Consider the following 25,456-nt stretch of genomic DNA (forward strand, 5'->3'; position numbering starts at 1 on the left):
AGAGAGGAGGGGGGAGAGAGGAAGACAGAGAGAGACAGAGAGAGAGAGACAGAGAGAGAGAGCGACAGATAAAGAGAAGGGAGGGAGGAGGAGAGGGGGAGAGGGAGAATGGGAAATTAAGTCATGGATCAGTGCCCAGGCCTCGACTATGACATGAATCCTACATGTTCCACCAAACTGCCAGTCATTTTACTGTTCATGTGATGTGAGTGCTGCTTTCTGAACTGAGCCTTCTTCACATCACAGTAAATCAATACAATTACACAAAACACAGCAGCCAGTGTCCATCGTGTATCTGTCTGCTGTCTAGCCTCTACAGTAATAGAGATATTTTAAGTATTAATTTAGACGGGTGGATGAAATTGGCTTTGAAAGTGAGAAGCCCTAAGGTGGAAGAGAAACATGCAGTCTGACACGGCCTCACAGGCTCACCACGGCGTAAATCAATATTCGGTGGGATTCTCTCGAGAAATCGAACTCATTAGAAATGCTGCTTTAGTCTCAACTGGACTTGTGTAATCTCCAGACAGGGATCCTGCTGCTTGTAATGAATGAGTAATGAGGGTGCCTGGTGAGGAGGTAACCTCCGGCTCACTTCAGAGTTTCGCTGGACATCTGCAGGTTGTAGTTGCGCTCGGTCTCTGGCAGTTTGGTGAAGTCCACCAGGCACGGGTGCTGCCTCTTGTTGTCATCCCGAACCTGCAGTCAGAGTAGCCCAAGAGCAAAATATTGTCCTTAAAGTCTAATTTCCCAGAGTATATGTACAAAAGGTGCTTACATTAATGTTGTCAGTAAGTGCGTGAATAAACAAAATCCGCACATTTTAAGTACACTTCCAATTGTGTAGTGATAGGTAAATATAATGAAAATGAAGTAAGTTCTTATTTAATATGTTTAAATTAGATTAGAGAATATTTTTTCATCTTTTTTCTTTTTCACTTTTTCTCAGTTTCTCAGGAGGAGTGGTGTGTTAGAATGCAGCGACTGTCACCAGGAAATAGATCACTGTCTTAAAACGTACGGCCCCTTCAGAAAACACATCCATCACAAACAGGGCGGGAAATTAAGTGATTTAGCTTAGGATGAGACAGGTATTGGCTGAAAAAAATATTTTCTGCATTAATGAAATGTATATGAGGGAGTCAGGTGGCTGAGCGGTTAAGGAATCGGGCTAGTAATCTGAAGGTTGCCAGTTCGATTCCTGGCCATGTCAAATGACGTTGTGTCCTCGGGCAAGGCACTTCACCCTACTTGCCTCAGGGGGAATGTCCCTGTACTTACTGTAAGTCGCTCTGGATAAGAGTGTCTGCTAAATGTAAATATTATTCAAACCATGTAGAACCATAGAAACTTTGCTGATAATCTTTCCCAGAATAAATTGTCTAAGGGGTAAAAACCAAAGCCAAGTTATACTGGGTGTGCTAAGTCCTACTGGCATAGCCGGTAGCTAAGTGTATGAATGTCTAAACGCAGATAAGGGGTTGTTAAAACCAAACAACGAAGGGGTTGTTTGTTTTTAACAAAGCAGAGTAGTAGACCTACAGGTTACAATGGAGACACAGAAGACACATAGAGCAAGAACTTAGGGATGATAAATGTAAGCACATCCCTGCCAAGCAGCTGGCACCTGCACCAACTAAACCTCATCCCAGGTTAGCACAATGTCACTTTGAGCTAATGAGGTCTCGTTATAAGAAAATTAAATGGCTCAACAGCTTAGGGCCCTAAATATTGTCCTTAATAAATGATAAGCTCTGAGCCCCCTGAGTAATATGGCTTCTCACACCCGTAATTAATTTGTCTGTCATGCTCTTGGAAGGCGAGCTGCTCGTTACGTTTGTGTTTCGATGGGCTCTCTGGAAAATGATTGTGTGATAACAGCTACAGTACAGAGAGCTGTGTGTGCTCTGCATCCTAACTGCCTGGTCTGGGCCGCAGTGGTGAGCGATGGAGAGAAGGAGAGAGGGGGCGAGAGAGAGGGGGAGGGGGAGCAATAGAAAGAGAGAGAGAGAGAGAGAGAGAGAGAGAGAGAGAGAGAGAGAGAGAGAGAGAGAGAGAGAGAGAGAGAGAGAGAGAGAGAAAGAAAAGGAGGCAGGGAGAAATGGAGGGAGAGAGTAAGGGCAGAGAAGGAGAGAGAGAGGAGCCAGAGAGAGGGGGGGGAGGGAAGGAGAGAGAGTGGGGTGGAGAGAGGGGCAGAGAAAGAGGCAGAAATACCATCTCTCCCTAACATAAAGTACAAAAAAAAAACGTACACTAACACCTCTATGATGTACGGTACGTAAGCACTGTGTACTTTACTGGGTAAAGCAACTGAGCCCACCTTGCCATAGGCCCAGCCCAGCTCGATCTTGTTCATCCCCCACAGCTCATGGATGTTCTCAGCCAGCTTGTCCCGGACATGGTCCAGGTGAGGAGGGAGCACAGTCTGCAGGGAGAGAGACAGGACAGGTGGTTCTGGACAGGCAGCACAGGAACACGTGCCAGGAGAATCAGTCGGGACAGACACCGTCTCCACAACAACGGTGGGAAATCAGCTTTTGGGTTTTCTCGTTTTAGACAACCGGCCAATTGAGGGAGGGGGGGGGGGGGGGGAGAGAGAGAGGGGGGGTCTCCAGCTGTCCTCACCTGTGTGGTGTCCACAGGCGTGGGGATGTAGGAGGCCTGGGAGAGGAGCATGGTGGTGCCCAGCAGGTCTCGCACCCCCTCATGGTCCCTCTTGTACTCCTTCACAGGCTCCACACGCATCTTCTCCTTGGGCAGCAGAGCCTCGTAGCATGGGGAGTAGCCCGCAGGAGGCAGGAACTTGAAATCTCCATGACGACCACCCAACAGGAAACGGACCCTGGGAGGAACCAGGAAGTAAGAGAATCAGGTACAAAGTACTTTTAGTGATTACAGACTTTTTGTGACTCCTATAAATGCAGTACGCCCACTTGATGAGACTCTCAGAGTCCCTTTATTAATCTTTGAAACATCATTACACTGAAAATCTAAAACTACTTACCGTACATGTCAAATAGTCTGTATCCTATTTTGTAAAACATAAAAAATGCTTTTCCATGAATATATATTAGCAGTGAAAAGCGAGCCCACATAAATCTAATTTCAGCTCAATTAATTTCCATAATATCCAACACCGCTGTAATGGCCACTACACCATCAACAACAGTCACTCACTTGACCCCCGCAGAGAAGCTGACCACGGGGAAGAAGAAGCCGTCCGTGTTGAAGTCCTCAAACATGCCCTGGACGGGCTGACCGTTGATCCTGAAGGACATGCTGGGGGCGCCCAGATCCAGACAGCAGCTCACTACATCGTCTGAGTTCAGCAGGTGCTGGTTAATGGAGGCCACAGCCCTGTAGATACGACCTGGGAGGAGGAGAGGGAAGGAGGAGAGGAGAGGAGGAGGAGACGGGAGGAGAGGGAGGAAGGGGGGAGAAGGGGGGGATAGGGGAAGGGGGGGAGGGGGGGAGGGGAGAGAAGAGGAAGAGAGGAGAAGGGGAGAGGGTGGAGGGGAGAGATGGCAAGGGAGGAGGGGAGAGGAGAGTAGAGAGGGTGAACAGAGGAGAGAGAGAGGAGGGGAGAGGAGAGTAGAGAGGGTGAAACGAGGAGAGAGAGAGGAGGGGAGAGGATAGTAGAGAGGGTGAACAGAGGAGAGAGGGAGGAGGGGAGAAGAGAGGAGAGAGGGTGAAACGAGGAGAGAGAGAGGAGGGGAGAGGAGAGAGGGTGAACAGAGGGGAGAGGGAGGAGGGGAGTAGGAGAGGAGAGAGAAACGAGGAGAGAGAGAGGAGGGGAGAGTAGAGTAGAGGGTGAAACGAGGAGAGAGAGGAGGGGAGAGGAGAGAGGGTGAAACGAGGAGAGAAAGAGGAGAGGAGAGAGGGTGAAACGAGGAGAGAAAGAGGAGAGGAGAGAGGGTAAACAGAGGAGAGAGGAAGGAGTAAAGGGCAGACAGAATAGACAGCTTTTGCAGGCTGCTCAAAGTCACAAGGGATGTCTAGAAATGTAGGGCAATGTGACTGTGAGGAAGGGGGGGGGAGCATGGGGGGGGAGGGGCTGACAAGGACAAAAAAGGCTGTGAGGGGACGGAGGCTGATAGGGTGAGGCTGCTGGGGAAGTCATTTGTGATGTATTTATAATGATCTATTCTCTTTCAGTGTGCAATCATCCCCAAATGTTTCCAGGCAAAGCCCTTCAGATCTTTTCAAAACCTCCCCAGAAACCAGAAACAAACGCACTTACACGACAAATTCAACAAGACAGGTGAGGTGATCTGAACCGCAAACCCTACCGTACCTGACCAGAGGTGGAGTCCATCAAAGCTGTAGGAGTAGAGGTCATCCCCGACCCCGTTCCCCCCCCAGCCCTCGCCGCCTCCAGGGTAGGGGGCGTAGCCCTTGGTGCTGGCCCATCCCACACGCAGGTGGGTCGGCTCGTTGGTCACAAAGTGGTCCACCTGGTCGATCATCATCTCGTAGTACCACTTCTTATACTGGGCCGAGCCCTCCGCCACCCCCAGGAAGATGTTAGGCCTCATACTGCAGACAGGAAACAGATGTGCAGGTGAAAGCTGGAGGTAGACTGAACACAAGACACTTTTTTCTAATGTAGGTTGTTATATAATACATGCATGAAAGCAATCGTATTTTTTTTTCTCGCCCCCCCCCCCAATAACAACATCAAAAGGGCGTAAACGAACGTAACATTAAGAATCGGCGTAACATTTACGATGTTATGATCTACATTTAGTCATTTAGCAGACGCTCTTATCCAGAGCGACTTACAGTAAGTACAGGGACATTCCCCCGAGGCAAGTAGGGTGAAGTGCCTTGCCCAAGGACACAACGTCATTGGACACGGCCGGGAATCAAACCAGCGACCTTCTGATTACTAGCCCGAATCTCTAACCGTTCAGCCACCTGACTCCCGTCTAACCCTATGATTACAAATATCAAAGCGCAAGGCACAAGCAAAACTGTTACCTCTGGACGTCATTGATCAATCGTGTTTGGAGGAGCAGGTCCCTTTTAGGAAGCAGGTGGTCACAGATGAGGTTCTGATTGGCTCTCACTGCCACCCCGTTACAGACACACAGAGAGCACAGGACGTCCAAGATCTGTTGGAGACGGAGAGACAGAGAGAGACATTTGATGCTCTATATTGAGACTTTCTCACGTTAAAAACACTATTATTTTCTGTTATAAATACCCCCCAGACACAAAGAGAATGTGTGAGAGATAAAGAGAGAGAGAAACAAGAGAGTGATTATTCATATTTGTATTATTATTATTATTATTAAAATGAGAAAGAGGGGGATGGAGGGGGGGAGAAAGAGAGAATCAGAGAGAGAAAGAGAGAGGAGCGAGAGAGAATCAGAGAGAGAGAGGAGCGAGAGGCTAGAGATTATCATTAGCAGCAGCAGGAAGAGACAAGCACAGGGAGCTACACAGCAGCATGCGGGGCCTACAGTTTACAAGGCCCAAGGATTCCTCCCCGCGCGTGGCTCGACACCTGCTGTTTACGAGAGTGGCCCTGCATGACCCACCAGCCCCCAGAAGCAAATATTGTCTGAGTCTGACACGTTAACAGTGCATGTAAAACACGTACAGGATGCCTCAAACCCTTCACGTTCTCAGAGCCTGCGGCCTGTTGTTGTTGCTGGAGGGTGCTGACAGGCAAGACTCCAACAGATTCACATTCATTGTTTGGTGTTGAATTGTTTATGAAGCTAACTAGGGGGAAATACTTGCCAGTTTGACCTTGGTGTTGCAGTGGTGTTGGATTTAGGCATTGGTGTCATGCAAACAATGGCAACCCCCCTGCCAGGCCTGTGTGTGAATAGCTTCCATGTTCCAGAGGGGAGACTAGGCTCAGACACACACACGTGACATGACTACTGCACTAGTCATGTCACTGACGGGGTTTGGAATGTTTAGAATGCGTTGTTTAGAATGGAGAGTGGGTTTAGAATGGTCTGCATGGAGTTTGTGTTTGTATCAAGTAAGGGTGACAGTAACATCAGATTCCTCTCTACCTTGTGGTTGCGTCCGTGTTTGTACAGCAGGGAGATGATGGACTTGATGTGTGCCTTCTGGATGATGTTCAGGGCTTCAGGGCTTTCAATCAGGATGCAGTGGAGCACCTCCAAAATACCTGGAGACATTATGACGCCACATCAAGTTAATGGAATTGGTATACTGGTGATTGGTATAGTATATTGCTGTATATTGGTATATGTTGGTGTTCACTGATGTATATGAGTTGCAGGGTTTACCTGAGGAGGATTCCAGCCTCTCTAGCTTGCTGACCAGCCAGTCCAGATTACGAGAGAACTGGGTACAATTGTTCCTGTTTCCACAGATCAGAGAAGCTGGAGGGGGAATGAACAGACAGGAAGAAGGCGTTTTTCATTTCCTTTTTTACATTTTTTATTCCAATCAACTGCATTTGACTGCAAATCAAGGGTCACTTTGTCGCTTTGGGTGAAAGTGTAAATCACCATGTCATTATGAAAGGCTGAGGTATCAGGCAGAGAGATAGATGGGAGTGTGTTCTCTGAGACTGTGTCGTGTCTGTCACTGACTGGTGTGACATTGTGTTGCCCTCTCATCACCTCAGCCAATCACTCTTCACCATTAGTGTCAGGGGCCACAAGACTGATTAATCCCTTTTGAAGTCGTTTACCAGTGCTTCAGGCCCAGAGGAATACTGATGCCGTCTAATCTCTCAGCGAATACAAACCTCTCAGGAGATCCATCCATCAACAGCCACACTTACAGAGTGCATGTGCTCTTTGAAACTAAGACATGAGTGTTCAGCGGTCTGAATGTGAAACTGCCCGGGCGAGAGAGGAGGGTCCTGAGAGGGGAGACCTGGGATAGAGAAATCCCTCGGAGGATGAGAATGAGAGTGGTTAACAGGCTAGTGGGTTTGCTACCCAACCGACTTGAGGTCAGAGGGAAAATTACCTGCCAGACTCATTCTGTTCTCTCGCCAGACTGCCTTGGCATTCTGCAGGGTGACCTACTGTGTTGGGTTAGAAGGGCAGGAGTCTGGGGTGTGTGTGTGATGAGCCATGATGAATATGTTGGAAGTCAAGGTCAGCTAAGGCAAAGTTCTTAAAATGATGGGCCAGCCAACAAAACAAAGTACCAGAGAAGTTAAACAGAATGACAAACACTGAGAGGTCGTGTCTTTCCCAGCTGAGAGTCTGGAGGGACCACAAAAGACAGGCCAATGTCACTGCTTGTGATGAAGCACCTGATTCCCTGCTAGTGACGTTTCTATGGGTTTGAACGTGAATCTGGCTGTTTATACCTCCTTAGAATAGGAAGGGCCGCAGACATACCCCATACAGGAGGTCACTTCCTGTTCCTGTGGTAACCTCCAGCCCCTGCCTACCCCCCCCCCCCACACACACATACACACCACCCCCCTCACACCCACTCCCCTGTGGAGAAAGGCAGATGCTGTTTGTGTGTGCCTTCATTTCAGTGAGAGACTATATTAATGAATCAATCAATCAATCAATGAAATGGTGACATTTTGAAGGATGTTACCCAGTAGTTTGTAGAGCAGGTTGAGGATCTCCTTCCACACTGCTCCACCCTCCTCCCCAGCCACCTCGCCGAATTCGGCGGCGCTGTTGTACAGGTTGAGACGGTCGATGCACTTCAAAAGGAGGGCCAGCATGCCCTGGAACACACACAACCAACATATTCATAAAAATAAAAATAAACACTATACACTCACTTTTTCATTAATTCAGTCATTTTGTACTATAAACCTGCCAGAGAATGTGGAGGAAAATTAGCGAGTAAACATGAATTCATGGTTTCCAGTAGGAGCCTCTGGCAGGCTTGCTGCTGTAACAAATGAGTAGCAACCGTTCCAACAGGGGAGAAGACGTTTATTCGATCTCCCATTTAAGTAACAGTGCTTCGCCGGAGGTAAGTGACCTGCTCTACAAAGCGCCTCACATCCCTGTTCCCGTGACTACAGAGCGCTGTGCCCGTCTGTCCCTCCGGCACCTCACCTCCTCTTTGAACAGGTCCTGGCGCTTGATGAGCGAGCGCAGCTGCATCTGCTTCTCCTCGTGCTCCAGCTCAGAGTGGGGCTGCTGGAAGTACTCGATCAGGTCGTTCAGCGTCTGCACCACCTCCTCAAACGGCAGAGCCACCTCCGTATCCCCCCCCAGGCTGTCCAGACCCCTGGCGAAGGAAACCAGAAGACGTCCGTTGTAAGAGAGAGGAAGAGCAGAGGAAGTCAGCGAAAAGTGGAACGTTCACGTGTCCGTCCTAATCTGTGTGATCTGAAACGGGTCCATCAGGCTCCGCCTGTCTGTGAGGTTGGATGTGATCAGTGCTACACCGGCACACATACTTCAGAAGCTCTGACCATTAGCAAGCCGTCATTCATTCATATTGCGAACGTTTACGTGTTGAAGTCAATATAATAAACTCTCCTGTTGTGTGAGACTATTCCTGAAGTGGACCCCCGTTGCGCTCAGTGGTGGCCTCGAGGTGTGCAGGTGTAGCGTGGGCAGGTGATGCTGGTGTACCTGATGAAATCCCTGAAGAGGAATGTGGTGTTGCGGATGATGCGTGCCGCTCGGGACTCCTCGTGCTGACAGCGCTGCAGGCTGAGTCCATCATCCATGTGCCCTTCAGAGTGCAGGCAGGCCTGGACACACAACATGCATACACAACACACACACACACACACAACACCAACACAATAACACGCGCACACAACACGCGCGCACGCTCAAACACACGCACAAACCAAACACAAGAATGTTAGCTCACATCGGATTAGGAATATTTCTGTTCACATTAAGGTGTTAAGGTGTTTCCTCGAACACTGTACTAGATGATGAGCAGCAGGGTATCTTCCTAGCGGAGGTGTGAGGGAGGGGGCAGGACATGCCTGCTCAGGGAAAACTGAGTCGCCATGACACGATGGCTTAATCGGAGCTGGCCCCCAGGGATTAAAAGGTAGTTTGATCGTTTCCCCGTGGGAGTACGCTGGCATGCTGACAAGGTGCTCGCTTGGCTTCACTGCAGAGGTGGCGCTTGTTGTTGCTGGAGGCGTGCCCGGAGACGAGCGGCGTGCCTCACACCACAGACAGATTGAGAGGGAGAGAGGGGATCCGTCCTAATCCCTCCTCCTCTCCTAAAAACTAACTGTCGCCATCCCTCTCTCATTATCACGTCTGAATGAGTGCCTCGCGTGTCCCTGCTGGTGGAGGACTATAAGAGAGAAGAGGAGAGGAGGGGATGGCTGTAGCCAACTCTCTCTGGACAGCCAGCTAACAGCTTTCTGGGTTGGATATGGGGCACCCTGGTAGCCCACAGGGTAAGTGTGTGTTCCATTAAAGGAAACGTAGGGGCTTGGGTTTGAATCCATATTAGGTCATTTCCTGCATGCACCGCCCACCCCTCCTGCTTCCTGTGTCTCCGTCTGTCCTATCAATAAAACACTTGAAGACTCACCCTTCGTTTGAGGGGTCCTAGCCGGGAGGATTTAGCATCAGGCGCCTGGTAGGACAGCCACAGCCCAGAAGCCACGTGCATGACGAAACACATGGAGTCTCCATACTTGATCTCCGACACGCCCATGCCCTCGATGTCCCGCTTAGGCCCCGCCTCCACCTTCTCCTGCAGGACACAGACGGACAAACAGGATGAAGATCTCACTGTGATGTCACAGAGACATCTAGGCGTCTGTACAGACCCAATGTTTTAACCCTTTTTTATCCTTTCTGGCACTATGCACTTTACATTGTACTGGACCTGCTGACATTCTTAAGTTATTTCCTAAGTTATTTCTGTGATGCCTTCAGTTTTATTTTGTATTATTTTATTCTTGCATTTATTGTCTCGCTGTGCTTTTTAATAATGATGTTATGTCCACTGTACTGTCCTGTCTGCAGTGTTGAATGTATCTCTGTTTTCAAGCTCTTGGTGCAGAACAAATTCCCCTCCGGGCAATAAAGGTTTTCATAAAAACAAAAAAAACTGTAGCTGGGCCCTGTCAACGCCTCATCATTGGCCCGACTGCTGTTAGGTCTGTACAGAGACAGACAGGGGGCTCGTTACTGCAGACAGCAGGTAGCGAGGAGGAGATTAGAGCCGCTGTAGAACACGACTCTGCCTGGACCTCAATGGTTGGCGGTAGATGAATGTGTCATGGGTGGATTTTCGGAAGAGGAGGAGAGACAGACAGAAGAATAGAGAGAGAGGCAGGGAAAGAAACAATGACAGACAGAGCATATAAGAAAGAAAAAGGAAGAGACATAATGTGTAAATGGAGGAGTAGAGGAGTAAATATGCAGATGCAAGAATGAGCCGTACAGGCCAGTGAAGCACAGTGGGCCTAGCTTCACTGACACGACTCATGATAGAAGTTCAGTCAGCGCTAATTAAAAACAGCTGTAACACGGTTGCAATTAGACCCGAGGAAATATTTAAAGGCTAACAGTAATATTACCCGGTTATCAGGCTTGCGGGGAAGGTCAGTATATAAGGCTCGGAGCAGAGCTCATCCATTATAGATTATGCTACTCAGGGGAGTCTTTTAATCATACGGAGTAACTACTGCAGGGAGACTGGAGTTAACAGCTCACACACATTCTGACCCAGTGACCTGCAGATTAAAAACCACTAAACCGGGTTAACCCCTTCAGAACCACGGAGGGTTCAATCTCAGAGGAGCACTGGGCACTCCATGACTGGTCATGGGGATGTCCTGTGCTCTGACCAGGCTGGACGGCTCTCTATGTTACCCTTGCAGTGTGTGAGTGACCGCCACAGAGTCAAGATCTCCAGCCCGGCACTACGAACCTTGGAGGGTCGGAAACAGAAAGCCGTGGACTTGGTGTCGGACTTCTCCCGGTCTTGCAGAACCAGGCTTCCGTCCTCCGTCAGGGCCAGGTAGTATCCGGTGGATAGGTGACGCAGGCGGAAAGACTGGCCCCAGCGCATGTGGCTACCACTCCAGCTGGCCAATCACAGCGGAGGACACAAATAACAAGTGAGCGCAATATTCTTCTTGGCATGATTATAACATGACGTCGATACAGGTCTTTCTGCTACTAACTGCAATTGTTACTATCATATTGGAGTCAGGTGAGAGAGACCAGGCAGAAAGACCAGGAAAAGAGACAAGAGAAACCAGGAAGAGAGACCAAGAGAGACAGAGGCCAGGTAGAGAGATCAGGAAGAGAGACAAAATAAATCAGGAAGAGATATCAAGCAGAGAAACTTCTAGAGAGCATGTGAATACAGACTTGGCCGCCTGCCTTGGAGGACCTGCTACCTGATTGGTTGTGACAGCTCTGGGCTGGAGATGAGAAGGTTATATATAACAGTGACGTCAAAGACTGTCATACAAAATTCACTAACTATCTCTCTATCTCCCAGGGAGCGATGTGTCCGTATCTGTGACATTTAATCTGCAAGGAAGGATAGTCTGAGGGGTAAGAGAAGGCTGTGGAAATATTGTGGGCGTGTTTCAGCTGTACTCTGTTTCAGGCTTTTCTGGTCTCCTCTCCTTTCACTGTGTGTGTAAAAATATTTAAAAACTATATTTTCAACCAAAACGTTCCCCAAAAAGGTTGAAAAACTATTTTGGAAAAAAAGTTTTTAATAAAAGTTTTTTTTTTTTTAAGTTGCTTTTGGGGGGGGGGGAAGGTTGATGTGTCATTTTTGTATTAATATGATGTGAGGTCCAACAGGTACACTTTTACTTCTTATTAAACATGAGTATCTGTACTTCTACTTGAGTGAAGGATGTGTGTACTTTTGCCCTCTAGGGTCACAAAAGGGTGTGTGGTGTGCTGAGGGGGTAAGAGACCAGTGAGAAACAAGACATAGCAGAGCCCTGTGGAAGGTTAATCTACTGTGTGTGTGTGTGTGTGTGTGTGTGTGTGTGTGTGTGTGTGTTGGGGGGGTGGTTGACAGAGGCTCCTACCTGATCCTGAGGGGCTCCAGTCTCCAGAGAGAGCGGGCTTTTGAAGCGCCTGTCTCCGCCTCATAGTTCACTATCCTGGGTACACAGGAGTACACAGAGGCCTAAACAACCATGCCAAGACTCTGTCTACTGTGAACAATATGTCAATATGTAATGACACAGCAAAAAGCACACTGTTGAGTTAATATTCAAGTCAGGACCCAGACTCAAGCCCATTTCCCCTCTAGATGAAGCTAATGGTATTAAATGACATTTGATGAAAGGCCCTTTGAACAGTAATGAGACCTAAGAGACAGGGTGGTGTTGACTTATAGACTGACGGAGTATCCCTACAGCCCAACCCTCTTTCATACCTCAGAGAGAGACTTTGCTACTATCACTGTGTGTCTGAACTAGTCATTTACTCATCAAGGTGTGTGTTCTACTCTCTCTAATCAACTGGCTGTCTAACAATTACATTTACATTTAGTCATTTAGCAGACGCTCTTATCCAGAGCGACTTACAGTAAGTACAGGGACATTCCCCCCGAGGCAAGTAGGGTGAAGTGCCTTGCCCAAGGACACAACGTCATTTTGCACGGCCGGGAATCGAACTGGCAACCTTCAGATTACTAGCCCGATTCCTTAACCGCTCAGCCACATGACTCCCTGCTTAGAAGCAGAACCTGGACTGGTCACACCCTTCTAGTGGAGACGGATGACAGCTCCTTCCACAAGCTCCGTCCACCTCTGTTCCTCGTTGCTACGGTCAGCTCACCTCTGCTCCTCGTCGCTACGGTCAGCTCCGGGGATGGTGAGGCTCTCGTCGTGGCCGTGGCAAAGGCGCATCACGTGACCCCCGATCAGGAAGCCAACCGCCACGTTGCTGCCGGAGCAGGTGGGCTGGACATTCCACAGCGTCTGCATGAAGGAAGCGTCCACGTTGATGCCGCCGCTGGAGATGGACAGGTGCTGCAGGAGCAGAGGTCAAGCTCTGTTAGCATGCACGTGTCGGAACGCGAGAAAGTCCCAGACAGACAGAGAAACAAGGAGAAAGACTGAGACAGAGAGAGAAATAAATAAACAGAAAGGGAGAGAGAGACAGGAACAGAGAAAGGAAGAGAGAAAGAGAAAAAGGGGGTGGGGATGGAGGGAGTTGAAAGATTCAAGCAGGCATTTAATAACTATCACCAGGCTACCAGCTTCCACACTGAAGTCTGCTGGCTACAGTTTTTAATCAACATTTGGTGAACTCTATTCAGACAGCCTTCAAGCTAATACTTTAATTCCTCCCTACAGAAGGGCTGGATGCTGTCCACGATCGGACACAGCAGAGTGGACCATTTAACAGAGCTCATATAGAACCCCATCGTCTGCCCTGTCCAGGTTACTAAGCCTGCTTTGACCAGCAACATCCACAACATTAGAACAATAGGGATATTGGCACAATTTTATCTCTAAAATCTTCAAAAAATGTCTCTGTCAAAAGAACATCAAGGACGATCATGGGAACTCTTTGCGATTGTTTTAGGGAAGGACTTTCTGTCATGGGGTAAAAATGTCCCTCTGGAGGAAGAGGGTTCTTAGTCAGGTCCAGCTTTGCTTTAATTGCGTATTTTCTTCCCTCAAGGCTTGTGTGAACTCGCCACTTTCATTCAATTTTATGCTCTGCAAATCTCCCTCCCCCTCTCCCTCTCTTTCTCAAGATAATTTAAGATGACAACATCCTTCTGCATAGCGGACAGCACATTAACTGTTAGCTCATCAGCCAGTGAAGTGCCCTCTATACGAAGGATGGGAAAATAGTTGAAGAAGGGATCTCCTACAGCTCATTACAGTGAGTACTAGCTCAACTTAACTGCCTTGTCACTCAAAGATGACCTTGACATGGGCCGTATTCAGAGACTAGAAACCGTTTAGAGGGAAAATGAGAAGTGCAGCGTGAACCCGAGTGATGAGGACTGTGATCTGAAGATGACTGTGATTTGATGATGACTCTGGATGTGCTACACACAGTGCAAAGTGATTAGCAGGGCATTCAACCGCCACAAATACACAACCCATTCTGTCCTCTCCTTCTCCCTCTACCCTCATCATTCATTTTGCTGACATCTTCATCCAAAGCAGCGTACAGGCGGTATTTCACCCTGCAATCTATTGATCTGCACTCAGATTCTCGAACCGCTGGCCTATACCCACCCCAAGGTCTTCAGTAACATGGTACAGTACTAGTGCTTACCAGGTATCTCTCAGTAGACACACTGACCAGGATGAGGTCATCTCCAATACGAACTTTCTCTCCCTCAGACCTCTGCTTGGAGGCAGGGTGGATGGTCCACCAGCAGGCCTCTCCTGCAGACACACCGGGGTTACAGACATCCACAGACACATCTCCAGGAACTTCCTGTACACACACACTTCTGTAAATGTTTGGTTTGGAAAAGCAATTGCCCTCTTATATTTATCCCACTTAGTACTGCTAGTTTATGTACCCTTAGTATAGTTAGTCCACATATTTAAATTTTAGGTATATGTTTATTGTATGCACCTTCCTGCCAAAGCAAATTCCTTGTCTGTGCAAACTTTCATGGCGAATAAATCCCTTTCTGATTCTGATTCTGATTCTAATTGTCCCAACCACCACAGATAGCGGGCTGATTCTTTGTTGTAAGATTGGCATGTTCATATCGGAAACATTCTGCGTTTTGATAATAACAACAACATTAGCATTTAGACAAAACGCCAGCAGTTGTTTGAAAGGAGGTCATCATCGCGTAGACTGGGAGGTGCCATTTTGTATGGTCTTCATATTGAGAAGGGTCTTGATATCTGTCCTTGTGATGAAGTGCCTCTATTCTAGGTAGGACCAGGCATAAAAATAGCAACGTCTGTGGAAGTCAATCTGGATGCGTTGGAGTGTGGCTGGAAGTTTTGCATCCGCTTGATAAATGGCTCTGGTGTTTTTGGTGGTTCAAATGTCAAATACAGGCGAGCCCTCGTACCGGGTTTCCACAATAAAGACTCAGAACTCCTCGAGTTAAACAATTCAAGGTCAAAGGACGGGTCATTAAGACCGCGTGCTAGTCAATACTGCTAAATGTAGGCCAAGGTCCTGTTGTAAATAGTGTTACAGGTACCTATTGAGTTCTCCTGTAGTCCTACGTCAAAAGACAGCTTGTCTGTCAGGGATCTGGATGTCTTCAAACAGGTCAGGTACTGTTAGGCAGACAGAGCGAGAGAACATCAAGGAGAGGATACACATTATAACCGTACAATACTGTTCAGAAACACCTTAGACAGTTCTTAAGATATTACACTGATAATAGGACAAGGTATGAATTTATGTTGAATATTTTTGAATAATAATACATACAGATAGCCCAATTGAACTGCTAAATGCTAACAGAACAGACGTAAAAATATAGAAACAACATTCCAGCTGTTTGTTGCACAGTTGTAATGTTATGTGTGTACTGTCGTTGTTTATCTGTGCTCTGCTGCAAACCAAATGTCCCACAGTGGGACCAAACTGAACTGAACAAGCAAGGCGGGCTGAGAACGATCTCTGTTCCTACCATTCCACTGAAGGAGTGTCGCAGGAGGATGGCGTGACCGTAGAGGAGGGTGCGATGCCCACCCCCCTGAGCAGCCTGTGGACCCGCACAGAAAACACAAGGCGATTAAGGAGTTATGGGTGCAGCTCCATAGTTTAACACAGCCTCCTTCCCAACCTACTACCTCCTTGTGTTGTTGTATCACAACCAGAAGGCCACAGACAAACAAACATTCAAACTAACAGACAAACAGAGGAGTGAACAAACTAAGAGTTCCCTGAAAAGGGAACCCACCAAGTGTGGCGGTTGAGTGTGAGGGAAAAAACATTTTAACCACCAATGTGGGGGGGAGCGAAAAGAATGATCAAAAGAGACTCATCATATATATATATATATATATATATATATATATATAGATATTTGATATCAAGATGTTCTCAATGCACGCTTGCAGTCTCCAAAAATAATGATTAAAAACACCAAGACAACTTACCCTTCTCATCAACTTCTGGATGCATGAAAAGAAGAGATAGTATAACATGACAGGATGCTGGAAACCTTGAATCTATGGGATGTATTACTAGATACAGGGGAATTACGGCGATACATGATTCTGGATAAGAATCTATGTCTGTAACCGTGCATGTCCTCAGGGTTCAGTATTTGGGGCTTATATAAAGCTGGAGGGAACGTCTCTCCACCTCTTTTAAACATGGACTGCCTATCCAGGGGAGAATAATAACAATGGACAAAAAAGAGAGGTTTGATGAGAAGAAAAAAAGGAATGAAAAGATTTCTTTGCAGCCCAGCTGTTGCTGAGTAGGGGTCAGAAGAGGGAACAAAATTGAGAGGGACTGAGGGGGGGTGGGGGGGGTAAAAGAGAGAGTAAGAGGGGGAGGTAGAGAGAGAGGGAGAGTAAGAGAGGGGGGGAGGGAGAGAGGGAGGGACTGGAAGAGAGAGAGAGGGAGAGAGTGTGCAGCGGCTGGCCTGTCGGTATTTCAGGCCTGCTGTCATGCTGACACATCATCGCCAAGAACTGTGACCTTTGGTTAGACGGCAACGCCCCTTCCACTCTAATCATGCTGTATCTCAGTGTGTGTGTGTGTGTGTGTGAGTGAATTGTTTTTCTTGCCAGATAGTGCCACCTACATTCTCTCTGCCAGAGATGCATAGCGTAGGCCAATCTGTGACTAAGTAATTCACTTCTAATGTTCACTTCATATCTGGCCCTAATCTCATAGAGATCGGCCAGAGCACAGAAGAATTGTTACGTAATCATTTTTCAAGGCCACAAAGAAGACGGGGATGTTTGCGCCAGACTCATTTGTTAAGCATTGGCTGAGGTAAGGTAAGAGGTAAGGCCTCCCGTGTGTATTTAAGATCTAACCTGCCCTCAGTATCATCTGCATTAAGAGGGAGAGCGTGACCCATTTGCTTTCTGCATGCTCAGTAACACCTGCCAAAAATAGTGATGTATGGACAAACTCAAAACAAGGAAATAGATGGGAAAAGGTAAGTGGAAAAAGACAAAAAAACGTAACCAAGAATCCAATCTTCCTTCAGGATGACAGAAAGGGGAGGATAATCCTGTTAGTGGGATCAGCCTCTCCAGTTCTGTGAGCTTTGTTCTACAGAATGGTGAACATTCCAGAATCAAGGCCGGTTCCTCGGACAAAACACACGTGAAAAACGTGCTAAGTTAGAAGTCAAGCCCGGAGAGGAGGAGAAAAAGCACCACAAACTCAAACAACAACAACACTTTCAGTCAACAAGGTGTGCATACAGTACAATGTTTATTCACATTGATGAAAGATCGAAGGGGGGTACAGTTTTACTTTCTGAAAGTAGAAGATTAGCACAAACAAGTATTCTGCACAGTCCCTGAATAACGTATTGTCAACTAACTAACTGTGTGCTACAAGGAGCTTGGTCAACAGTAAATAGGGGAAAAACAGTTTGATGCGGACGTGACAGTGATTGCACAACGTAGAGTCTTGTGTGGAGAGAGGGAGGCCAGGCAAAAGCGTTCAAATCATGAGAAACGGGTGATGGAACCCATGGATGTCTATTTCAAGATCGCCATAAATCAGTTCAGTTCAGGAGCAGAGTTCACTGTATCCGTGACAACTTCATCAATCTTGCCTGGACCTATCTCGGAAGCCCCGTTTGCTCTTCACAAGCAGACCGGCGTGGAATTACTGGAAAGGGCTTTTCTCCTAAATGTCAGTAATTAAAATAAAACTACCAAAACAAACTGCATTTTACATGCATTTCTAATACAGGAGGCATGTGCCAGAAATGATGGTTTCTAAACTATAAACTGTAGTGATGTAAGTTAAAATTAAAAAAATTCTATAAAATGTACACAGCTACACCTTAGCAAAGGTATGTGATTCCAATGGCAATCCCAAAATAGACAACACTTTGAAGCGACGTGTCGAAAGTGAGATGTTTTGTTGCGGGTCAGTAGAGACATCATGCAGACGAGGAGAACATGTTAACCTACCCATTGCTCATGGTCAGGACTCTAGCAACATTAAACACAGATACAGATGGAAAAAGAAATAAACAGATGAATAAAAGAATAAAGAACATTTTGTTCTGGGGGGTCGGGGAAGGTGGGGTGGAGTGGGTTTGGGTTGCTAGTTTGGCATCCAGACTGGTTTTGAGTCAACAGTTTGACATTTTTCAAACAAGACCAGAAAACAATCCCACTCTGTTGAATACAGAAACAGTCTGGTAACCATGCTTGAATGACTCTCCTCTCTTATAAATGTTTTATTTATGAATCTGAGGAGGGTGTGTGTGCTTTAGCCAGCCCGTTCATCTCTGATCCTGTGATGCCCTCCAGAACCTTCTGTCAGATCTCCACACATCTCCAACTGAACACAGTCTCATGTAAATACTGGTCAGGAAATCCTAATCATCACATGCTACAAGGAACCACAGGACCAGAGATGACCTCATCTACACACAACTATAAACAAGCAATTCAGGTTTGCTCATCTTAAAAATAAACATTGCATTTGTTGGTTTAAAAGCTTACAGGTGATGAGATTCATGCAGCTAGGTGGAGAGGATGGTAGCAATCAGAGTCACCACCAGGGGTAGGGTCTGACTGTGTTTATTGTATCTAACTACTCAGTTATGACGACTTACCTGGACCGATAAACAGCATTGAAGGAGGAAGTTTCACTCTCTCACTCGCTCTCGCACTCTTACTATATGTCTCTCTCTCTCTCTCATTCTCTCTGTGCATATTACTAAATGTAAAACAAGTGGGCAGAGGAGGGAGGTTGTGGATGAACTCACAGGAAAGCAATCCCTCTCTCTCTGTCCCAGTCATGAAGAGGGCCTTCATTTACCAGAGAGCTCTCAGGAGTGTGTGGGTGGTCAGAGTATTACGACAAGATGACCGGAAAACCCCTGCAATATTTCACCCGCTGGTCTGACAAGTCCAGCCTTCCATTTAAAATGTCTACTTTCATTTGATTATAGCTAAGCCTAATAATAATAATACAAATATGTTAATAGCTTGAAAAAAAATACCCCCATCAGTATACTGTCAGTAGAAGGACTGACAGAGAGGGCCGCTACAAACGGTTCTCCTGGTTCTAAGGACCCAGCAGAGCCAGGTGTGGTCTAGCAGTACTGTGCCCTACAGGGGGGTACAGGAGGAGAGTGGACCCAGGACTCAGGGGCTCCTGCGGGGTACTCACCCCTTCGCTGTCCGGTCCAGTGTGGGCCAGCATCTCCTGCAGGGCCCGGACGGACAGGGACTGCTCCAGCACAAAGTTACAGATGCATAGGTCTGGAGGCACATTCTGCAGGAGAGAGGGGGAGAGGGAGGGAGGGAGGTGAGGGGGAAGGATAGAGGGAGAGGGAGGGAGGTGAGGGGGAAGGATAGAGGGAGGGGGAGAGGGAGGGAGGGAGGTGAGGGGGAAGGATATAGGGAGGGGGAGAGGGAGGGAGGGAGGGAGGGAGGGAGGGAGGGAGGGAGGGAGGGAGGGAGGGAGGGAGGGAGGGAGGGAGGGAGGGAGGGAGGGAGGGAGGGAGGGAGGGAGGGAGGGAGGGAGGTGAGGGGGAAGGATAGAGAGAGGGGGAGAGGGAGGGAGGGAGGGAGGGAGGGAGGGAGGTGAGGGGGAAGGATAGAAAGGAGGGTGAGAGGGGAGAGAGTGAGAGTGAGCGGGAGGGAGGGAGGCAGACAGAGACTCATACAGCAGTGATTCAAATCATTAAAATATGCAAAGACCTTCCCATTCCTACACACAAACACACACCCACAGATACAAATCTCAGACATAAAACCAATGCCTTTTGCATCCAAAACCCCGCCAATCACCGAAAGGGAGAAATCGACGAGTTTAAAAAGCCCTTGGAAGAACGGTGGTGAATCCTACTGCTGACTCTGCAGTTTTCTTCAGTCTCCCTAATTGAAGAGCAGCTGGAGGAGCAGGGAGAAGCTAACTCTGAGTGTCTGGCCTCTGAGAGGTGGAAGCCCGGGGTGGGGATGCCCGGGGTGGGGATGCCCGGGGTGGGGATGCCCGGTGTGGGGATGCCCGGGGTGGGGATGCCCGGGGTGGGGATGCCCGGTGTGGGGATGCCCGGGGTGGGGATGCCCGGGGTGGGGATGCCCGGTGTGGGGATGCCCGGGGTGGGGATGCCCGGGGTGGGGATGCCCGGGGTGGGGATGCCCGGGGTGGGGAAGCCCGGGGTGGGGATGCCCGGGGTGGGGATGCCCGGGGTGGGGATGCCCGGGGTGGGGATGCCCGGGGTGGGGAAGCCCGGGTGCTAATTAGGGTTTGGTTAATCCTTCCTCGTTGCCCTCCCTGTGACAGAGCTCCAGCCCTCCTCTAACTGTCCATGTCTCTCCCTCTGGTCTTTTTTATTCAAAGATGTTCAGTTTACTGAACAACGACAGACACAGTAGAAACCCCCATCTTCCCCACCCCGAGGAAAGAAGGGTACCTATTATGTGGTTCCATACATGTACATTGTTCAGCAGTGTTTAAAATAGGAACACTGTATAACATGATGCATCCTTGGATCCAGCTATCCATCTCCTGTGTCCCTTGTGTCTCTTCTCGATCTCTTTCTCATGGATAACGACCGACACACACACACTCGCACACTCACTCACTCACTCACACTCTCTGTTGGTGGCCTAAACTCAGTCTCCAGAGGCCCCTGGTAACAGTGTGCCCGTGGGGGAGGTCAGAGAGTGCACACAGCTCTCTCCTGGCGGTCTTTGTGTCGTCTCCCGTGTCTCCCACGTACTGGGCCTGGGACACGCCTGCATGTCCTGGCATGCCGTGTCCCCCCATGTGTGCCCCCTTGTACCGTTTAACAGTATAGCGCGTCCTGGTCTAACGTGCAGCAAGGGGGACGGGGGATGATTTAGGGTCGAGCGGTGTAACACACCCAGTTGACCCTTGACCCCAGCAGTGAGGTGTGAAATGTGAGGATGAGAGAGTGCTGGAGGTGATAATGTACTTTGTAACTCGGCGCAAAACATGGTAGTGAGTGAATGTGTGTGTGTACATATTGTGTATACTGTACGTATGAGTGTGTGTGTGTGTGTGTATGTGTGTGCGATCAGAGGTAGCATGGATTACACTGCTTTATCTTGTTGGGACACTGCTTTTGTTTCATTATCATAAAGGACTGGAAATAAGGGTGGCTGAGCGGTTAGGGAATCGGGCTAGTAATCTGAAGGTCTCCGGTTCGATTCCCGGCAGTGTCAAATTTGTGTCAAAGTCTTTGGGCAAGGCACTTCACCCTGCTTGCCTTGGGGGGAATGTCTGCTAAATGACTAAATGTAAATAAAGACACGGCATAGAGAGTGAGGGAGAACAGCAGTGAGACGGGGAAAGACAAGCCCCTGAGCTAGAGCACATCTAATGAGGTACTTTCTCAGCTCCGGACATGAGACCAAACCAGACACTGACTGAAAAGATGGGATATTTCAGTTGAATTACCTTAACCATATCCATAATCCTAGTAGTAACATCACATGGCACCACTATGCCACAGAAATCTGATAACCTTTTCAAGAAGTCCTACCTACAACCGTCACTACATGAATTCTGAATTCTCAGCTACCAATTATTGAACGACAGCTAAACTGTTCAAATGCCCTGTAGAATATTTAGCCGTTTTACACTACATAACACTGATTCTACTGCTAAATCTAAACAGATATTACATGTAACGCTCAACCATCCTTAACTAGGCTTGACTAAGCTGTTCCTCAGTTCCCTGTTCATGACAGAACCACATGTCTCTCTTTCCCACTTCAGAGACATGAATTTTTTACTTTATGAGGCCCGGAGCCAAGATTTATCCTCAAGCAGGGAAACGAGGTGTCAACACCTGGGCTCAGCTGCAGACTGCCTGGTCACACTGCAGAGGCCCTCAGCACAGCGCCCGCATGACGACAACAACAAACACAGTCCAACTGCTGACTCCCTACCCTTACCCAGCACTCTGGGTTCTAGAACCGTCCCCCCACAAGAGGATCAACAAAGACTTATCTCTTTTCTTAATACTCTACACCGCCTGGTCAGTGAAGGCATGCAGCTCCCTGATGACAGACTGTGGACAGCTCCTATAGTTTGTTCTGTAATTCATTCAGGTTATTTGGATGGAAAGCCCATCGTTCAGCCAGAGATGGATTCAGGGAGGAGATGGGGAGGGGGGCCACAAAGAGACGGGGAGGACAAACAGATGGCTGATAATACAATAAATCTCAACTGTCACTTAGGTTGCCTCTCCTTAAAGAGATTTACAGTTTTATCATGGGTGAAAGGAGGAGGGGCTTGAGGAATGTATGATTCCTCTCTCTAGGCCACTGAGCACTGATGTCATTTGGAAATGTTATTTGTTTGTGTGTGAAAGTTTATTAAACCAAATGGCAGTGGATTTAGATTTAATTGCACATAGTGGAAAGAATCCAATTACAGGGTAGGGTAGTACTAAAAAGTGTTTCTGGAAGAGAATAAGCAAACAAAGTAGAGCAGAACACACGGCAATTCTGTGTGCTGACTGCTAAAGTCTTAAGCATTTTCATGCCTTTCAATACAATTCCTTGTTTTTCTCAGTAGCTCATTTGCAGCCTAACTGGCTCATTTTAAAAACAATAGCGAAGAGAAACAATGCATCCAATTCATTCATAGGCTACAGGATCCATACTTCTGTGAAACTGTGACACTGATAAACTCCCGATAAGTTAATTGCCAAATGGGAAGGTCTCTATTGAGTTATTTTAACCTTGTTCTAACCCTGCAGAAGCAAGGCATTCATAATAGAACAGTACATATTCTGCAGTCACTCTCGCTTATAAAGAAATATTAGACTTGTATTAGTATTGTAATGCCTTTTCCCTCCACATGAATATTTATCTCTCTGACCCAGCCTCTGAGAAATCCATCCCATGATGGACAAAGGGTCAGCTGTTTTGGAGCCCGTAGCTGTTGCCATGGCGCTAAAGCCTGCAGAAGAATTCTGTTCTCATCTATCTATCTCATGAAACGTATCTGACAAAGTAAATGTAAATAGGATTCTCCGTTGCCTTGCTGTGTTATGTAAGCGTGACTGACACTAACACGTGGAGCTCTCTCGTGAAGGCTGGATCCTCCTCACTCACCTTAGCCTCAGAAGTGGGCTCCAAGTAGCACAGTCGGTTACCAAGACCCTCTGCAGCGAGACAGAACTTCCGGTTCTCCTTCTGGATGGCGGCAACACACTGGAGAACCACCTCGTCATCCTGGGAGAGGAGGAAGAGGAGGGAGGGGAGGGAGAGGAGGAAGAGGAAGAGGAGGGAGGGGAGGGAGAGGAGGAAGAGGAGGGAGGGGGGGAGGGAGGGGAGGGAGGGGAGGGAGAGGAGGAAGAGGAGGGAGGGGAGGGAGAGGAGGGAGGGGAGGGAGGGGAGGGAGAGGAGGAAGGGGGGGAGGGGAGGGAGGGGGGGAGGGGAGAGAGGGGAGGGGGGGGGGGAGGGGAGGGAGGGGAGGGAGAGGAGGGAGGGGGGGAGGGAAGGGAGGGGGGGAGGGAGGGGAGGGAGGGGGGGGGGTGAAGAGGAGGTTTTGAGGATCACTGTCACATGTATTGAAACAGCTCATTATTCAACACTGACTGGGCTCATACTCATATATCCAAAAGTAGTGTTTCTTTATAAAATGGACTAATATTAAATAATTATTTTTCTTTCACCATGCGGATCATACCTACAGTACAGGTTCAATACTTAGATCCTAATAGCACAGGACATTGTTTATCTCCATCATCAAAAGGAGTCAGAAGGCTGTTGAGGATACCAGGTACAGTACCCCAGCCAAACATTCAGCAAAGAAAAAATTGTTTTTAACTCAAAAGCAGGTCTGAAATGAATCATAAATTAATAGATGACAATTAGTTTGAATTATCTTGACTGTGGAATCACCTCCTCTCTGAAAAGCAATTGATGAATGTATAACAGTGTTTAGCAGTTGTAAAAACACAGAATTATTACGTTTGGCACAACTTCTTAACATGAATTGCTTTAAAGAACACGCTGTTATTTCAGTATGAAAAGCAGCCACCATTAGTCTTGGCAACAAATGCAAAACGTTTCTAAGTAGCTGTGCCCATGGTTGCCAAAATCAATAAGAGAAGCACAAACTACTTAAAGCAATCTAATTTCAAACATAGGTTGAGGCCGGCTGTGGTTCAGGACAGATATTTTATTAAAGGAGGAAGCTGTGATGGGGTGTGGGTCAGTAGAAACACAGATCCAACTGTCGTTCTGGAGGAACTCCTAGTGGACTCCTTGGCACCTCCCCACCAGGTCCGAGTACTGATGTGTCTCAGTCTTAAATCACCCCCCGATCGGCCCCACTCCTCCCTCCCTCCCTGTCCTGCCTGCTCAAGTCCTATGTTTACCCAAGCCCACCGTTGCCATGGTTGCGGCTCCCACAATCAGAGGAGTATCAATCCATTAGACAAGAGCCCACAGCTGGAGCCTTGAGGTTTAAAAGTAGCTCCCACTGTATGCAGGATAAGCCCGGTATGACTGTGGGACTAGACTTGCTGTACTGTACGTACACTACTGTTAGACTTGCTGTACTGTACGTACACTACTGTTAGACTTGCTGTACTGTACGTACACTACTGTGTGTTACTGCTGTGTGGATCTCACACTGGCTCCACAATCACACCTGTTCAGATAGATGTGAGCTGTTCGGTACGTCTGGTCAGACCTCATCTTAGGTAGGTTCATCAGGGCTGAAACAGCCCTCTTCTGAGCTCATCTTACTTCTATAGGGTCCCCTTTCAAAGCATATTTCTACAGATTTGATGTAATTCAACACTTCGTAAGTTTTCTGAACACCAAAGTGGTTCCAAAATGTGTACGAGCGTGCACATCTATACTTAAAAGGCTTGCATTTTGAATTGATGTCTGAGTAAAATGTCAAACTGCTCTAAAATAGATTCCCAGGGCGTCCAGAACGAGTGAGGAAACAACAAAGTCTTAATTAACCCACAGATACTCCTCAGACTTGCAACTTTCTCTACTACAGATGGAGCTGAACACATGACAGTTGGCCAGGAGTCAAGACCATGACACAGGTGGTGGTCATTCATGTTTGGACAGGGAAGTTTACTGTGACATGACACAGACTTCTTTCCTTTCTTACACCAGTAGGTTTGGATTCTGGTAGCTTGACAAATCAACTCCTGGCAATATAACTGGAATGTGGTGTTTGGTGGAAATGTGGTGGTTGGTGTGTTTGTGTGTGTCTGTGTATTCTGTATCAGTGTGTGTGTGTGTGGAAATATACATGTCAGTGTATATACAGTCTTTGTGAAGAATCTACCAGGGCTTGCAGGTACAGTAGCTAAAGAAAATTGGATTACAGCGGTCAAGATCCTGTGGCTATAACCATAACCAGCCCCTTATAATAGGGGGGGGGGGGTG

At 47.8% G+C, this 25,456-nt stretch overlaps 1 protein-coding gene across 2 annotated transcripts in view; it reads right to left on the reverse strand.

The window, feature by feature from the left end:
- The window catches only part of ryr3 (ryanodine receptor 3), a 73,113-nt gene that overhangs the window by 43,166 nt on the left and 4,491 nt on the right, over window positions 1-25,456 (reverse strand). For both annotated transcript variants that reach the window (XM_067241184.1, XM_067241183.1), the window contains exons 2-21: window positions 23,150-23,269; window positions 19,224-19,328; window positions 15,526-15,600; window positions 15,088-15,166; window positions 14,190-14,302; window positions 12,729-12,922; window positions 11,972-12,046; window positions 10,843-10,999; window positions 9,493-9,657; window positions 8,559-8,680; window positions 8,034-8,208; window positions 7,558-7,693; window positions 6,273-6,368; window positions 6,033-6,151; window positions 4,981-5,114; window positions 4,295-4,536; window positions 3,178-3,370; window positions 2,626-2,842; window positions 2,321-2,425; window positions 596-699 (exon numbers count right to left, since the gene is read on the reverse strand). In XM_067241184.1, the coding sequence (XP_067097285.1) occupies window positions 596-699; window positions 2,321-2,425; window positions 2,626-2,842; window positions 3,178-3,370; window positions 4,295-4,536; window positions 4,981-5,114; window positions 6,033-6,151; window positions 6,273-6,368; window positions 7,558-7,693; window positions 8,034-8,208; window positions 8,559-8,680; window positions 9,493-9,657; window positions 10,843-10,999; window positions 11,972-12,046; window positions 12,729-12,922; window positions 14,190-14,302; window positions 15,088-15,166; window positions 15,526-15,600; window positions 19,224-19,328; window positions 23,150-23,269 (2,726 nt within the window). The remainder of the gene's footprint in view (window positions 1-595; window positions 700-2,320; window positions 2,426-2,625; window positions 2,843-3,177; window positions 3,371-4,294; window positions 4,537-4,980; window positions 5,115-6,032; window positions 6,152-6,272; window positions 6,369-7,557; window positions 7,694-8,033; window positions 8,209-8,558; window positions 8,681-9,492; window positions 9,658-10,842; window positions 11,000-11,971; window positions 12,047-12,728; window positions 12,923-14,189; window positions 14,303-15,087; window positions 15,167-15,525; window positions 15,601-19,223; window positions 19,329-23,149; window positions 23,270-25,456) is intronic.

The sequence above is a fragment of the Osmerus mordax genome, chromosome 8 (assembly GCF_038355195.1).
Source record: "Osmerus mordax isolate fOsmMor3 chromosome 8, fOsmMor3.pri, whole genome shotgun sequence".
Taxonomy (NCBI): Eukaryota; Metazoa; Chordata; class Actinopteri; order Osmeriformes; family Osmeridae; genus Osmerus; species Osmerus mordax.